Source organism: Lagenorhynchus albirostris, chromosome 10 (genome assembly GCF_949774975.1).
Source record: "Lagenorhynchus albirostris chromosome 10, mLagAlb1.1, whole genome shotgun sequence".
Lineage (NCBI taxonomy): Eukaryota > Metazoa > Chordata > Mammalia > Artiodactyla > Delphinidae > Lagenorhynchus > Lagenorhynchus albirostris.
The window spans coordinates 64,836,550-64,854,600 of record NC_083104.1 but is presented as its reverse complement, the minus strand read 5'-3'; the positions used below and the strand labels follow the sequence as shown (position 1 = coordinate 64,854,600).

The window sequence follows — 18,051 nt, the reverse complement described above, 5'->3', positions numbered from 1 at the left end:
TATATATGTCAATCCCAATCTCCCAAATCAACCCACCACCACCCCCCTGCCACCACTTTCCCCCCTTGGCGTCCATACGTTTGTTCTCTACATCTGTGTCTCTATCTCTATTTCTGCCCTGCAAGCCAGTTCATCTGTACCATTTTTCTAGATTCCACATACATGCGTTAATACACGGTATTTTTCTCTTTCTGACTTACTTCACTCCATGACAGTCTCTAGGTCCATCCACGTCTCTACAAATGACCCAATTTCGTTCCTTTTTATGGCTGAGTAATATTCCATTGTATATATGTACCACATCTTCTTTATCTGTTTGTCTGTCAATGGGCATTTAGGTTGCTTCCATGACCTGGCTATTGTAAATAGTGCTGCAATGAACACTGGGGTGCATGTGTCTTTTTGAATTATGGTGTTCTCTGGGTATATGCCAAGTAGTGGGATTGCTGGGTCATATGGTAATTCTATTCTTAGTTTTTTAAGGAACCTCCATGACAGTCTGGACTTTAACTACACTTCCCATGGTTTTGGATCATGGCCCATAGGAAAGGAAGCAAATGTTACCCCACATCAACATAACTTCTTCAATTCTTGGTATCTAGTAGTAGTCTGGTTTGTACCTATACAAATGCTCACATTACAGTTGACTCATATTTTAGAATTAAAACCAGATGTCTAAAGGCATAAATCAATAGCAGTAAGTTTATCTTCTTTATAGCCTCTTACAAAGGAAATGTCTTATGATCATTCATTATAATAATAGTTTGCCCTAGAAGGAGTTAATAAACAAAATAAAAAGAACCTTCCTTAGAACTATTTATTCCTACTTTTGTTCACTGTAGTTAAAACTTGTTAAACTTTTAAGTCATCATATTGTTTTTCTGAAGCTATGTAAAACACTTTCTTCAAAGACTAGAAATGTTTCTAGGGTGGATATTCAACCTTAAAAACATACTGTGGAAAAAGCTTCCTTTTAGGAAAACCTGGGTTGTTTTCTGTGTATCCACAGGCTCTTTACCCTGAGCCTCAGAGCTATACAAAACAGAAACTTGCTGAGTCATATATAAGCTGGCTTGGCAGTTTCCCCTAACAAACCCTTAAGTCTGCAGAAGATTTTAAAAACAAATCTGAGCTATAAAAGTCATATAAACTATCAATTTCTGAGACTTAAGTCCTCCTTAAAAAGATGTGACAATAAAAAACTAAAAGGCAACAAGTAGTCCTGGCAAAAGCTCAGACTAGTAAGTTGACTCAGCTCCTACAGAGGCTGGGCATAAAGATCATCTCACTGTAAGGATATCTATTTCTAACCTCTTGTTTACCTAGATATGGTGATTTATTTGCCTAAATTAGCTTCTCTTCAAAATATTCATGAGTTTCTAGGAAAAAAAAGTAATCTACCCATTGTCATTTTAATTTCTAGCTACAAATCTTTTCAAAATTATAGACACATACATAGAGTTATACTCTTTTTATTTTTTTTTTAAATTTATTTATGTGGTTGGGCCGGGTCTTAGTTGCAGCAGGCGGGCTCCTTAGTTGTGGCAATGCGAACTCTTAGTTGCAGCATGCATGTGGGATCTAGTTCCCTGACCAGGGATGGAACCCGGGCCCCCTGCATTGGGAGCTCGGAGTCTTAACCACTGCGCCACCAGGGAAGTCCCCAGAGTTACAATCTTGAGTAAAATAGATCCTAAGACAGAGTTTGCCAAACCCACTAATAATAATCAAAATTTCCTAGGGAGCTTTCCCAAAATGCACATTTCCTAACCCTAAACCAGATATATAGAATCAAAATCTGGCATCTTTATTTTGGAAAAGGTCCTCCATAATTCTGATCACCAGGCCAGGTTGTAAACTGCTGGTTTAGGGCACCCTCTAACCATCACTATAACAATAACCTCAGATGGGAAAGGTGGCTTCTTTTGTTTTTTTTTAAATAGCTAATGATTCAAAATCCAAAAGATACAAAAAGGTGGCAAACCTTTCTCCTTCATCCCTGTCCCCCAGTCACCCATTTACTCTTCATGGGCAACCAATATCTCCAGCTGCTGATCTGCCCTTCCAGAGATCCTTTAAGCACACACAGGCACATACAGGTACCTCCTTTACAAAAGGATAGCAGCAAACAATACATTGTTATGTGAACAAACCAAAGTGCAGGGCAATGTGTATCTCGGAGTTCTTTCCCCATCAGTATAGAACTTCCTTATTCTGTTTCAACAAGCATGGTACATGCCACTTCGTGGATGTAACGTACTTGATAAATCAGTCCCCTTTCACTGGACACCTATGTGATTTCCAGTCTCTTGCTGTAACGCATAATCTTGTACACAAGTCATTTCATACATGTGCAAGTCTATCTGTAGGATAAATTCCTAGACATAGAAACACTATGTCAAAGGATACAAGTATTGTAATTCTGAGCGATGCTGCCAAATTGCCCTCCCCAGAGGTTATACAATTTTCACTCCTACCTGTAGTATGAAATAGTTTAGATTTTACACTGAGCTGAATATGAACAGTGGCGATGGCTTACTTTCTAGATGCCTCCCTGAAAATATCCTCCTTTTAAAGCCTAGTAACAAATAACATTCTGCAAACACCTTCTGCACCATGAAAATCTGCATAGTTTTCTCATTACTAATAGAACATTTTCTGACTATTTGAAGTCCAAGAAAAAGAGGAGCTGAGTGAAAGGAGGTTAAGGCAATTCTTGCTGCTGTTAGCTGACACGCACTCACCGTGAAGCCTTTTTCCCTACTTTAGCATAAAAGAATTAAAATTTTCCACTCACTACACAAAGTATTATTAATGTGAAAAATTAACCAGGTGCTGTTTATTATTTTAATCAACAAAAGCTCTACAAGTGTTGGATTTACCAGTTTTTGCACAAGAGAACTTTACTAAATAAAGACAAGGTGCCCAAAGGGACCCACTCTACAGCTAAGGGAAAATAATGTCATACAGAGGGCATGCTGAAGAAAGAATGAGCTAGAGAAACACAATTGGACTCTCCTTTATAATACAAAAAGAATACAGAAGGGAGAAAAAAGGGAACACATTTTTAACTAAAAGAATTGACAATTTTATTTTCACATTTCACAATACAAATGAAAATTGCTTTTTCTGTCCCACCACTCCCCTCCAAAACTACTCTTTGATAGGAAGGGAGAGCAAGTCTTCCTTGTCATCCTGTTAGAAAACATCCCGAGTCACAGCACCATGATCTCCTGGTGAAGTAATATAAAACTGATATAAAGAGGTTCCCCAATCTCCTTATCTGTCTGGTCGAGTCATTCCTGGCCGGGTGGGCACCATCATGGGACGGGCAGGAGGTCTCATCATTGGGGGCCCAGGCATCATTGGCATGTGGCCTCCCATAGGCGGCCTCATTCCAGGAGCTGCAGGTAAAACAAAGAAAAGGAAAAAAGACAGTCAAAAATACTACTTAGGAGAGCTTGATGGGACTTCAATTAAAGACAAAAAAGTAGCCCCCCCCCTGCAAAATGCTGGAAAAAAGACATACTTGACAGAAGAAATGCAACAAATTCATCACATCTGTAAATTACTTAGACATTCTCAAACAAAAAACAAAAAGGTCAACACAAGAACCATATGGGAATCATGATCTAATGATACTAAGGGGGAAACTATTAATAGACTGCTTTCCAGAAATCACCAGAGACTAGTTCCCTAAATTGACCTTTTTTCTCACTCAGGGAAATTCACAACTAAGTCACATGTTAGTCAGCTCTTTTAATCAGTTCTATCCACCATATAACCAGGAGCTATTTCATGAATGTACACAGGCACGGAGGACAATCTTACCACTAAGCGTTTGTTCGGAGTTGTAGGAAAGGTGAGCAGGAGGCCCATGCTGAGAACCTGTTAGTAACCATACTTAGCTCAAGTCAAGAAAAATAATAGGCAATAATGTGATTTATAACAATTAGCACACACACACAAATTTGATTTTTCTAATACATTTCAGAAACTATTAATGAGTTTTTTTTAAGTGTCCCATCAATACACCAGCCAAATAAATGAGTCAGGGAAGGGAGGGCAAGCAGACAGGTGAGGGTTGGGGAGGAATACAGGCAGCTTCACGGGAGTGGTAATGTTCTACTTCCTCAGCTGGGTGGTGGGTTCATGGTATTAATTGTATTACTACGCCTTATAATTTTCATGTTACATATCTTCTTTTTAAATATCAAATTTTACCTAATTATTTATTTTCAACTAAATCATTTTGATTAAAGGCTTGCAATAAATGCTTCAAAAGAAAACTATATTTAAAGTTGAATATAGCCTTATCACAAAAAGTAAAACACAACTATATTTAAAGTTGAATATAGCCTTATCACAAAAAGTAAAACACAAGGGTATGCAAAAACACAAAATCCAACAGGTACAGAATTGAATTTCAACAGAAACAGAAAATACTAAAACTTCTAAATATCTTATTAAAAAATCCCTCCATAACATAACCTGTATTCAGCATTTCTTAGAAGAAACTGATCTAGACCAAAGACTGAAAATGACTCCCCTGAAAACTTTTTCTTTGGTCTCCATAATGCCTTAAATCTTAATTAGTTGTCAACATTGGCAATTAATATGTCTTGTTACTAATAAGTAATTCTAGACTTCTTTTTTCATCTTTTTAATGTGGAAATGTTCAAACATACACAAGCATAGAAAAAAAGAATATAATGAACATCCATGTACCCATCAACCAGCTTAAACAATTATCCACCCGAGGGCAACCTTGTTTTATCTTATCCTCACACATTCTTATCCTTGCCCACCCCCCAGCTACTCAGTTACTTTAATGCAAATCCCATAATTTTATTATTTTATCCTGGCTAAAAACTACAACAACAACAAAATACTCGGGCAAATTGGCAACACTAAGCCTGTATTCTCAAATGTCAACCATAGGTTGACCCTGAGTTCTAGAAGGCTTCTTTGCATGTGACAAGCATTCCCCCCATTCACATCCCTAACCCCTCTAGGGATGTGAATCTGTGATCCCAATTTTGGAATGCAAAAGACATCTGAATCACTTAGATTGTGTTTTGGATTCACAAGCCAGTAAAGCAGGAATTCTCTTTATCTAAACTCTCCCACCCCTAAATGATACCCACAGCAAGCATACTGAATGTTTCTGGCCAGGAAGCTACTCTAATGCCTTTGCACCTTGTCTTACCAGTTGAGTTGTAGGCTTCTTATGTCAGTTGTATTTACTCTAATTACATAATTTAATTATTCTGCAAACTGATGAAATAAGAATGTAGAAAAAGAACGATTTCTATAAAAACTAAGCTGATAATAAGAAAGTCTCAGGCAAATCATCCCCCAAAAGTACTCACAAATTTGGTAAGCGAAACGATCATAAAAAATAGAAACTAAGTTGCCTCACAAGGTCTCTAACCACTTCAAAGAAAATGAAACTGAAGTTGGTAAAGGACGCATTATGAGTATGGCTTTCTGGTTTATGCAAGAAATATATGGTGTTCCAGTCAGTACACTCATTCTCAAAGCAAAGGCCCTGACCATGTATCAGAAAACTCTGCAAATTAATGTACATTTATGTTTATGTTAAAATAAAATGTTTGAGGCATAAGTTTTTCCCCCTTCCTGAATAAAAGACTAACTACCAGGCCTAAGGCCTTTTTCATAAATACTAATTAACCTAGTTAACCTGCAAGATTAAATCAGCAATAGGCGGTAGCTCTGCTCCAAATCAAAACCAAGAAAAGCAGCAGCACAAATACATATCTACCATTCTCCGCATTATAAATGGCCAAAAGTCAGGAGGGGGTGAGGAAACAGGAGGGACAGAGGAGAAGGAAAAAAGAGGCAGTCTTATCCTGCTTTCAGTTGCACAAGGTCTTTGGATACCATCCAATTACACTGATAAACCAAGTATTTCTTTTTATCATTATAGATTCACCAAATGTAATTTGTTGCAATACATTTAGACAGCTAATTAAGAATTCTATTTAAATGGAAAGCTAAAACACAATGGAGCATCCAAGAAGGAAAGAGATTCAAACTTACCAGGTCCCACTGGCATCATCCCAGGAGGAGGAGGGCCCATCATTGGCATCATAGGAGGGCCCCCCATGTGGGGTGCTGGCATCATCCCAGGGCGAGGAGGACCCGCTGAAATAAAGAATGGGGCCTGAGGCTGAGATATGCCTGTATATTAACATTTTCTCTTCTCAGTGAAATAGGGCCTCATGATCTGGCCCAAATTCTGGCCCAAATAGTTCTGTAACTTCTTATGGTTTCTTTTATAACAGCAGATTCACAAAAATCAGCGGGCTACAAAACTTTAGTTACATTATGACTAAAAAACAAGAACAAGCCTGCCTAGACAGAAGTGTAAAATAAAGATAAGTTTCTCAGGGCTTCCCTGGTGGCGCAGTGGTTGAGAGTCCGCCTGCCGATGCAGGGGACACGGGTTCATGCCCCGGACCGGGAAGATCCCACATGCCGCACAGTGGCTGGGCCCGTGAGCCATGGCCGCTGAGCCTGTGCGTCCAGAGCCTGTGCTCCGCAACAGGAGAGGCCACAACAGTGAGAGGCCCGCGTACAGCAAAAAAAAAAAAAAAAAAAGTTTCCCAGGTTAAAAAGATTCCAACAGTTTAAATTTTTAAAAGAAGGGTATTATCCCCCTGATGAACTTAAGCCACAGTACCTAATTTCAAATCTTTTTTTTTTTCCAATCAAAACTATGTTTAAGAGAGTCTTTGGAAATATGAAAATGTTTCCGCACAGATATTCCTGAACAATAACAATCTGGAACAACTTAGATGTCCAACAATAAGCAAATGGTGAGACTGATTATGTACATTCATACCACTGACTATTCTACCATTAAAAATAATGGAGTTGAGTGCCAGCCAGTCAGGATAGAGTAGGAGAGCAAGCCTGTGATCCTGATCAGGTCCCAGGATGGCAGGATTCCAAGGAGGGTTTGGTGGGTCACTAGTGGTCTACCTGCATTAGTGTGCAACTATTATAAACAGCCTACTTCTCTGTGTTTATATCCATGATAATTTACAGGACTGAGTTTAGGTCTCTGAGTTCAATTTTAATCTGAACCCTTCCAGGAGGGCCAAAGAACTTATGGCCTAGTTGCTCAATGTCCTCCTGTCTGTCATGCAGAAACAACAAACCTTCCCAGAGAGTAGAGTCCTTTGATCCACTCCTCTTTTAACTATGCAATTTTTGTCTCTCACAGGTGTATATATATTGGTTTTAGATGAGTTACAAGGTTGGGAGAGAGACTGAGGAGTTTATCAGCTACATCAGTCCTCCAGTGTTGCATTCATAGCAGTAAACAACTCAGCAGCAATACCTCTTTATACATCAGCTCATCTAATCACAGGTACATTCTGAGCTTTCCATTGACTCTATCTCAGACCCATTTGAGATGCCACAAATATAATACCCTAATAATAAGGTAATCAGAAGGTAACTCTAAAGATATTTCAGAAATTATACCACTGAAGTTGTTTTCTATTACTGCCTATGTATTCATTTAATGAACATTTGAAAGCCAACTGTGAGATAATCTAACAAAATCAAGGGTAATCTGCCCAGTTACACCCCTTAAGATAAAAACTTTATAAACTTACGGAGACTGGGGGGAGGTGGAATCATTGCCCCTGCAGGAGGAGGGGCAGAGAATGGAGTAGGAGGTATCTTTCCTTGTTGGAATGCAGCAGCTTTGGAGAGTGAGGAAAAAAACAACAAACAGTGAATGAGAATTCAGCAACCCATTTATTTACTAAAATAAGCACTTTCTTTTAAATTTTTAACAGTCCCATATTTCACTCTAAAAAGCATTCATCTAAGATTACTACATCATGGTCTCCACAGTTTTTAAATCAACTTTACGTACTCATAAGCTAAAACTGCAATTAATTGGTTTACTGATCTGGGTTTTTTAACCTGTTTTTATTTCATCAGCATTCCTATGGATGAATTAACTATGAGAGACTAGTTAACTACGAGTGAAAACCTCCCACCTATAAATGTCTTACCAAAGAGCAGCAGTCATCTTTAATCTGTACATGTATTTTACACTCAATTCAAGCTGCTCATAGTTTTGTTTGAAAAATGTGTGATAACTGCCCAGAGGCCAGGCTTTGTAAAATTTCAATCCTTCCTACATATGCTTTCCTCCATCAAAACAATACACCATTTTGGTTTACCTGTTTTGAAATTAATGCACTGAGGTAAGAGATGTAAAAGAAACAAAGATTTCAAAGCAAGAGGTTGCTCCGAAGGAGATTATGATCTTGAAAAATGTCCAATAAAATTATCTTTTAATTTTTCTTTCAGACAATATGAGGCACAAATGAAAACAAAAGAAATTGAAGATTGTTTATATTTGGTTTGGGAAAGGAGTCATACATAAATACTAAAATACACACTCATAAAGTCTATTCCTGAATTTGTTAGCCCTTCCCAATTCAGTGCAGCCTGCAGCCCAGACACTCCCTCGTTCCACTCCAACCCCACAAGTGCAAAGGAGATCAAATTACTCAAGTAGATCACTGGTAATTCATGAGAACCAGATCCAAAAAATGACCTAGAGTAGAGATTTATGAACAGCTATCATATTCCTCCAAACAGAGCCTGTGCTCTCTAAGGGATCACATCCCCCAGCAAAAGCCTTTTCCAATCAAAAGTCACCTCCCACACGTTGTGTAGGACAGCCTGTAAAGGCTGAAGAGGGAGCGGCTAAGTAGCGGACTCAACATCAACATAACCCTGAACATGATGAGGTATGCCCCCAAGGGCTTGCTTCTTATCCTTTAAAAGTCCTCCATCAAAAACATTTACTCATCTTAAGTTATTCGGCTGAGCACAAAAAATAACAAACATAATGCTAACCTTTAATGCAAGAAACTTCCAAAATCTTTACAAATAGAGGAGAACATGATTACATTATATTTTTTTCCCAAATGAAATGAGACAATGTCTGAGATTTGCTCCTTAATAATCCAGGAGGGGAAAGGGAGTAGATTGCCTCAACAAGGGGCAATTCTGTCCCCTTGGGAACACCGGGCAATGTGTGATGATATTTTTAGTCACAACTGGGCATTGCTATTGGCATCTAGCAGGTATAGGCCAGGGTAGCTGAACAGTCTACAATGCACAGGACAGCCCCCAACAAAGAATTATCAGGCCCCAAATATAAATAGTGCTAAGTTTGATAACTTTAGTATAAATGAAACAGGACTGCCGCAGCAGAGTGATGTGGGTGTGGCAGCCATGGGAGGTTTACTCTCTAAAGTTCTCCTTCTATTTTGCTTAAAATTTTCCATGATAGTTTTGCTTTTTTTTTAAAAAAATAAAATCACACCACAATCAAAGCCCACATTTGCCTGCCAGTTCTGGGTACAATGAATGATCAGGAAAGGCCATGTTTCAAATACACCAGGATGATCTAACATAAAAATGCAGTATCTCTTTCTGTCAGTGCCTTGGACCCAACTATGCTAAACAACAATGTTCTTAATTAAACAAAAAGAGTATGGCATGTATGGCAGTGGTCCAAAACATACCCAAACTATTCTGTCACATCAGTTACTTCCTTTGTGACCAGTTATCTTTGCCAGGACAACAAAGAATAAAAGTGTCTCAAACTCTTCAAAGAGAGCTACAAACTCACCCCCACCTTTTCCTATTACAACCAGAAAACAGATCTAAAAACCATGGCTCACTACAAAGGAGGTTCTGCATAAATGTGCTACAAAATCTGGTCCACATCAATAGTGAAATATTAGGCAACTCATTCTTCTCTGCCCAAATTCCCAGTCTAATCAATACCTGATTGCTCTAACCTCAAAAATTAATATTAATGTTTTCCTATATCCCTGGGAAACCAATGACCTTCCACTTCTTTGATTCAGCACATCAGAATGCTCCTATTTATCATTCAGAATGAGTTGCTTCTGTGAAAAACAACAGAGAGACAGGGACGAGAAAGAATGGAACCATTCTACCACATCAGAACAAGAGACTGAAACGCACTTGTTTTGTCAATCAGGCTCTGAGCCTGCTCTTCCATCCATTTCTGATAGTAGTCTTTCACATTCTCTTTGTGTTTCCTACCACTGCAGTGTGTCTTTCTCACAGATGGCTGTAAAACAAAAGGTTGTATCAGTCAGAGAAACAAATATCCAAAACCAGAAAATTTTTAAAGCCTTACCTTTTAATAGGTAGCCTGGCTACCTCTAGCAGCCTTAGCTGGTGCCAAAGCATCACTTAAAAACATTATCCAGCAACGTACTGTGGTAATTTACCTACTGTATTTATTATCTAAACCAGGGGTCAGAAAACTATGGCCCATGGGTCACCCACCTGATTTTGTGGAAAAAAAGTACTGGAACACAGTGGTGTTCATTTGTTTATGTATAGTCTATGTCTTGTCTCTACAACAGCAGAGTTGAGCAGTTGCAACAAAGACTGTTTGGTCCACAAACCCAAAATAATTACAAGCTGGCATTTGAAGAAAAAGTTTACAATCCACTGATCGAGAAAACAATATCATATAATGCCCTTTCTTAGGCCATTCTACAGCAAAATAATATAGCTTATATACATTTAAATAACACTGTTTATGGGAGTATATTCTTTTAAAGGCCCATGGGTCTAGAAAACAGACTCCATGTGAATCACACACAAACCTTTGTCTCTAGCCCACTAATCCTTTTGTTCTTTCTTTAACAGTTTTATTGAGGTAAAACTGACATAAGATAAACTCCACACACTTAACCTTTTGGTTTTTTAAGTTAACATTTATTTAACTCTTACTACATGCCAGACACCATGCTATGTACTTTACAAGGAGTGCCTCAATCTCTATAGAAATCACATGTGCATGGTACAGTGGAATACTAATCAGAAAGAACGAATCACTGATACATGCAATACGGACAAATCCCAAAAACGTGCTGAGCAAAAGAAATCAGAAACACAAAGAGTGTATAAGGATCCATTCATATGAAGTTTAAAACCAGTAATAATGATCTTTAGTCATAAACACCAGATCAGTCAGTGCCAGGGGTGCAGGGGACTGATTGCAAAACAACACAAGGAACTTTCTGGAGTGATGGAAATGTTCTATATTTTGATGCATACATGAAGTTGTAATCATTTGACAAGTCATCAAACTGTACACTTAAAATGTGTGCATTTAATTGAATATAAATTATAATTCAATACAATTGATTTTAAAAATCACAAGGTTGGACTTCCCTGGTGGTGCAGTGGTTAAGAATCCACCTGCCAATGCAGGGGACATGGGTTCCATCCCTGGCCCAGAAGATCCCACATGCCGCAGAGCAACTAAGCTGGTGCGTTACAACTACTGAGCCTGTGTTCTAGAGCCCGCGAGCCACAACTACTGAGCCCGCAAGCTGCAACTACTGAAGCCCGTGCGCCTAGAGCTCGTGCTCCGCAACAAGAGAACCCACCGCAACAAGAAGCCTGAGCACTGCAACAAAGAGTAGGCCCTGCTCACCACAACTAGAGAACAAATGCCTGGACACAGCAACGAAGACCCAATGCAGCCAAAAATAAAATTAATTAATTAATAAAAAAATAAAAATCACAAGGTTATTGGGACTTCCCTGGTGGTCCAGTGGTTAAGACTCCACACTCCCAATGCAGGCAGCCTGGGTTCGATCCCTGGTCAGGGAAGTAGATCCCACATGCCGCAACTAAGAGTTTGCATGCCACAACTAAAGATCCCACATGCCACAACCAACACCCGGCAAAGCCAAATAAATAAATTTTTTTTTAATCCCTAGTATGTATAAAATAGATAACATGAGAACCTGCTCTACAGCCACTCTACTTCACTTCGCTGTACAGTAGAAACTAACACAACATCGTAAAACAACTATACCCCAATTAAAAAAGAAGTTAAAAAAATTTTTAAAAATAAAATGTTTGGTTCTACTGGAAAAAAAAAAGAAATTAAAAAGAAATCATCCACTGCATGCAACTCAATTGTCAGGAAGGACATTTGAATTTTTTTAAAATTTATTTATCTATTTTTGGCTGCATTGGGTCTTTGTCACTGTGCGCAGCTTTCTCTAGTTGCAGTGAGCGGGGGCTACTCTTCGTTGCAGTGTGCGGGCTTCTCATTGCGGTGGCTTCTCCTGTTGTGGAGCACGGGCTCTAGGCACATGGGTTCAGTAGTTGTGGCTCGTGGGCTCTAGAGCACAGGCTCACTAGTTGTGACGCACGGGTTTAGTTCTTCCGCGGCATGTGGGATCTGCTGGACCAGGGCTTGAACCTGTGTCCCTTGCATTGGTAGGTGGATTCTTAACCACTGCACCACCAGGGAAGCCCCAGGACATTTGAATTTTCACAGAAGAAAAATAAGAAAATAAACCCTTTACCTACTTAAAAAGAAAAAAAATCACAAGGTTATTATCTTCTGTTTATGCTTAAAGACTTGTCTCAAAACACATAGATGGTAAGCAGCAAACTAAGGCCTGGAATCCAGATCTCATTCAGATGCTCCTCACAGCTGCCTTCCTCCCTCCTAAGTCTCTTCACGTGACTGCTTCAGCAGCAGCATATACGACCAACGTCGTGTGAGCAAAACTGTCTTTTTTATGGTCTGTATCTCAAAATACTGTTCCCTGTCACCCAACCACTGCTTACACTAATACCACAATGATGCCTTAAGCCTAATAACAAAATCATGCCTAAGAACCAGCAAAACCTCAAAAGTTAGAGCACTGAATGTTTTATACATTAATACTGAACGTTTTATACATTTCAAAGTCCACCACAAGTACTGCTTCAATCACTATGGAAACTTCCTATTTTCACAAGGTATCATGTTAGAACAGCAGTATTACAAGGATTCCTGACATTTCTCATAAAGAGATATTTATTATAAAGAGAGACTTTTCCATTCTCTGAATTCCAGCATTACCAAGATGAGTGAGTATATGACAATATAGCACTGGAAAAGGGTAGAAAGGCATAGCCGCCCATACTAACAACTTCAAAAAATTATGACTAGGGGTTTGAACTAGAGAGGGGGTTAGGGACACAAAACCAAAACAAAACAGAAAGATGGGGGATCTATAGGCAAGCTACTACCACTACCAACTTACTGGAGGAGTCTCCTCCAGGACAATCTATAATAATATTTAGAACTATTATTTCTTCAAGAGGAACCACCCTACTTACATGTTCCACAAATCTATTAATGCTGAACTACATCTAACCATGTGTTAGAAAGAATTCCAAATGAAGTGACAACAGAGGAATTATTGGCTAGGTTCTTGCATCTATTCAAGATGACATTATAATCGAATTCTAATTTCATCAGGTCTCTGCAGAGGCAGCAAAGTAGAGAGCTGCAATTCTGAAGGTATGGCTCACAGACACCACTCAAAGTGAAAGACAGACCAGTGAATTTTAATGTTAAAAGAGCGTATGACATGGTTTCAGATTCCACACTGCAACTAGCCATGTGCTGAGTTTTCGTGCAATAATATAAAGTAATAAAGAATATCCACGATTGTCTAAAACTGCTATTAAAGTACTCCCATATCCACGTGAAGATGGATTCATCATATACTTCAACCAAAACAGTGCAACAGATTTGAAGTAGAAGATGAGAATCTGCCAGCTTCCATTAAGTCAGATGTTACACAGGATTCCAAAAATGTTAAAATGCCATTCTTCGTACTTAATTTTTTTGTTTTGGAAAATAGCTATTTTTCACTTTTAAAGTGTTATTTGTATTACAAGTAAAAAGTCTGTTATCATTACCTTTAAATGAATTAATAAGCATTTTTTAAGTTTAAGTTTTAACTTCAAATACAGCAAATTTTAATGGATATAACCCACCTTTTTTTCTCTTTTTGAATAATCCAGTAATTTTTAAGAGTGTAAAGGGACCATGAAACAAAAAAAGTTTGAGAGCTGCTGGCATAGAAGCTCTGGAGTTAGACTGCCTAGATTCATCTTCCAGCTCTATACAACTTACTGGTTTTGTAACATCCAGTCAGTTATTTATCCACACTGCCTCAGTTTCCCCCTTTGTAAAATGGGAGATAACACCAACCTCATAGGATTAACATGAGCATTAAACAAAATGATACATGGAAAGCATTTGGAACGCTGCCTGACATACAATAAATATTCAATCTTAGTCGCTATTATTTGTTAAGCAGTTTTTAATCAAATCAAAGTATTCGGTTTAAAATTTAGGCATTTCTTTCCAATTTAATCAGTCAAACATTTAAGAGCCTTGACACAACGAAATATTTGAACTTCAGAACGTTTTCCTAGAATTTTTACTTGTCATATAAATTTTTTTCATCTTTAAACTTGCTAAAGCTTTATTATTTCGGGTCTCCACTGAAAACACTGACTGATGGAAGACTAGTAACTTTGAATTATGAAGACAGTTACAGGAAGAGTGGAAAAACAAACACCCCAAAGTATTTTCTCCAAGCATTAGCCCTTAAACCTTAGCAAGATGAAATGCACAAATTACAAAATTTTTAAAAATCTAATTTAGGGAGTTCCCTGGTGGCCTAGCAGTTAGGATTCCGGGCTTTCACTGCTGTGGCCTGGGTTCAACCCCTGGTCATTGAACTGAGATCCCACAAGCCGCACGGTACAGCCAAAAATAAAAAGCCTAATTTATTACATATAAGGCTTTTCTTAGGTTTCCTTTTGTTAAAAAAATAACTTTATTGGGCTATAATTCACAGATAATACAATTTACAAATTTTAAGTGTACAATTTAATGGGTGTTCGGTATATTCACAGTTGGGCAATCATCACTACAATCAATTTTTTTTAAATTATAGTTGATTTACAAATATTATATTAGTTTCAGGTGTAAAAGACAGTGATTCAATATTTTTGTAGATTATGCTCCGTTTAAAGTTACAAAATAATGGCTATATTTCCCCTGTGCTGTACAATTAGCTATTTATACACAGTAGTTTATACCTCTTAATCCCATACCTCTATTTTGCCCCTCTCCAATTCCCTTTCCTCACTGGTAACCACTAGTTTGTTCTCTAAATCAATGAGTCTGTTTCTGTTTTGTTATATACATTCGTTTGTTTTATTTTTTTAGATTCCACATACACGTGATAACACAGAGTATTTGTCTCTGACTTATTTCACTAAGCATAATACTCTCTAGGTCCATTCATGTTGTTGCAAATGGTAGACATATACGGTTTTTTGAAGCTGAAAAGAAACACTACTTACAGAGTCATGGGTGAGGTATGTATCGCAGTAGTCACAATAAAACCTGGAAAGAGAAGGAAAGTAGAGAAAGAGAAAATGACAACCCGTTAATAGATGCCCATCCACCGAGGTGCTGTTTATTGAAGGTAAAATAGAAAATAAAATAAAGTAGAAGACCTATTCACGATGAGAAGACATCAAACAGAGCGTTCTGACACAAGCCAAGCTTTTGGGTTGCCTTACGGAGAGTCGACCTCCACACTCCTAAAGAGGTATCTAGAAATCCGGGCCTCCCTTCCTCCCCCAGACCCTCTCGCTCCCCCAGAGGCTCGTGGAGCCAGAACCCGCTCTGTGCTCCCCCGCAGGGCCACAATCAGTGATCGAGACCGCGAACACCCCCATATTCAGGGCCCCACTCACTTAGGCATGTCGCTCGTCAGGCCTTTGGCAACTCCGTTCCGCGCCGCCCGGAAGTGACGCGCACAGTGAGCGCCGACGCGACGGAATCGATGAGTCAAATGCGACTGCAGAAGCCCCACCCTGTCATCCAATCCGCCAGCTGCGCTGCGCCTGCTGTACGGCTTTGTCGGCGGAGCGAGAGGCAGGGCTTGTCCTGCTCCTCCCTTCACCTAGAGGAGTGTGGGAAGGGGGAGTATCAAGTGTCCCTGCGAGCTTCAATGCACGCACTTGTGGCCGCGATTTTCGATGCTCCTAGAAGCATGTCATTCATCCTTTCTTTCGACAGTTATCTAATGAGCGTCTGGTATGTGCCAGGCACAGCTATAAATGCTAAGAAGCCAGCAGTGAACAAAACAGACAAAAATCCTTGCTTTCTTGGCGTTGACATTCGAGTTGGGGAAGACAAATACAGTAATAAAGTCAGTATGTAGTGGGTTAGATGGAGCCAAGTGCTATGGGGAGGGAGGGAATGTAGCATGGAAGAAGGGAGTTCAAATTTAAATAAAACAGAAAGCTTGCTGAGAAAGTGATGACTGAGAAATGATAGGTTTCTTAAAGCAAGAAGGCCAGGCGCAAGCCATTTTACATAGTGTCTCTTTTTTTGAGACTCATTAACCACTGGAGGTGGCAGAATCCCCAGTTTCAAATCTCGTGGCTGCTTCCTAGCTGTGCTGCATGTGCAAGTTATTTAATCTTTCTGACTGTTTACTCATCTGAAAAATATGAATAATAGTTCTTACTTGTGGGCTTTGAGGAAGAATTAGATGTGAAAATGCTTGTAAAGCTTTCAGTGCAATGTTTGTACACAGTAAGCCCTCCACAAATGGTAGTTATGGTTCCACAAGAGGAAACTGTTAGAAGAAACTTGTCCAGGGAGTTCCCTGGTGGCCTAGGGGTTAGGATTCCAGGTGAGAAATGGAGTATTTCCTACCATATCAGTAAACAAAGGATGTCACACTCATCAGCAATTGCAGCCCCCACTGTTGTGAGCTAGTGAGCCCTGAGGGAACTGAGGAAGGAAAAAATACCTGCCATCTAGCAGCCATCAGATTGCATTCACTCCCTACGGTGAGCCCTGAGGAAACTCAGGATGTGAAAACACAGGCCCCCAGATAGCTGATGTGCATAGCAGATGAAAGATTTCAGTGAGCCCAGACTCTTGCATCTTCCCATACACAGAAAAGCGCTAAATTCCTTTACTTGGAATATCTGATTTTCTTTAATTAACAATAATCTTTTGATGTTCAGACTACCTGCCCTTTGTTGCAAAACTGCTATATAACCTAGCTCCCTGCCTTGCCTCCTCCGAACAGTTCTCTCAGGGTTACTTGAAATGCTGCCTCCTGGGCTTAAATTCCTAAAAATTCCAGCTGAATAAAACATAACTCTCAACTTTTAGGTTGTGAATATTTTTTAAGTTGACACAGGGTTTCACAGTCGTGGCCCAGGTTCAATCCCTGATCAGGGAACTAAGATCCAATAGCTGCAGGGCAAGGCCAAAAAAAAAAAAGGTAACTTGTCCACAGGGATAACCCATTCTGGCAACAAGGCCAAACTTCCAGCCTGGTGTATCAGACTCCAAAATGGCCTGACCCCTCTTTCAGAAAAGGGAAATAGGACTTCCCTGGTGGCGCAGTGGTTGAGAGTCCGCCTGCCGATGCAGGGGACACAGGTTCGTGCCCGGGTCCAGGAGGATCCCACATGCCTCGGAGCAGCTGGGCCCGTGAGCCATGGCCGCTGAGCCTGAGTGTCCGGAGCCTGTGCTCTGCAACAGGAGAGGCCACAACAGTGAGAGGCCCACGTACCGCAAAAAAAAAAAAGAAAGAAAAAGAAAGAAAAAAATGAAAAGGGAAATAGTGTTGGGAACTGGGGAGGAGGAGCTTTTGCTTCTTTTGTTCCATATTCTCTGATGGTGGAGTTGCAACCAAAATAATAAAACCTGGTGCTTTATTGGAATATTTACTATGTCCTAGTGAGACTGGAGATAGATGGGCCCCAGGCTGAACAGTGTGGACAGAAACTCCATAAAAGCAGGATGATGGAGGAAGCTGGGCCCTGCCCAGATAAGAGATAAAAGACCAGATATTCCTCATTCTCGAAGTCAAGGAGACCTTCTTGACTACACATGCACAGAAAGGCTCCTTGGAGATCAAAAAGGGAGGGGGTGCCACCTCATAGTAAGTGATGCCAACTACCCATAGGCCTCTTCACTAGAATCCATCTTAGCTAAGAGGTACGCACGCACACAGGGGAGGACCCTGAGATATACCAAATGTGGACTCAGAACCAGGCAAAGCAAGATGATTGGACAAAGGAAACCCAGAA

At 39.6% G+C, this 18,051-nt stretch overlaps 1 protein-coding gene across 1 annotated transcript; it reads right to left on the bottom strand.

The window, feature by feature from the left end:
- Window positions 1-3,064: 3,064 nt before the first annotated feature.
- Window positions 3,065-15,796, bottom strand: SNRPC (small nuclear ribonucleoprotein polypeptide C). The gene is made up of 6 exons (XM_060164149.1): window positions 15,688-15,796; window positions 15,289-15,331; window positions 10,057-10,165; window positions 7,650-7,739; window positions 6,064-6,168; window positions 3,065-3,404 (listed from the first exon to the last, which is right to left on the bottom strand). Exons 1-6 carry the CDS (start codon window positions 15,693-15,695, stop codon window positions 3,280-3,282), a joined length of 480 nt encoding a protein of 159 aa, XP_060020132.1. The 5' UTR covers window positions 15,696-15,796; the 3' UTR covers window positions 3,065-3,279.
- Between the last annotated feature and the right edge of the window lie 2,255 nt (window positions 15,797-18,051).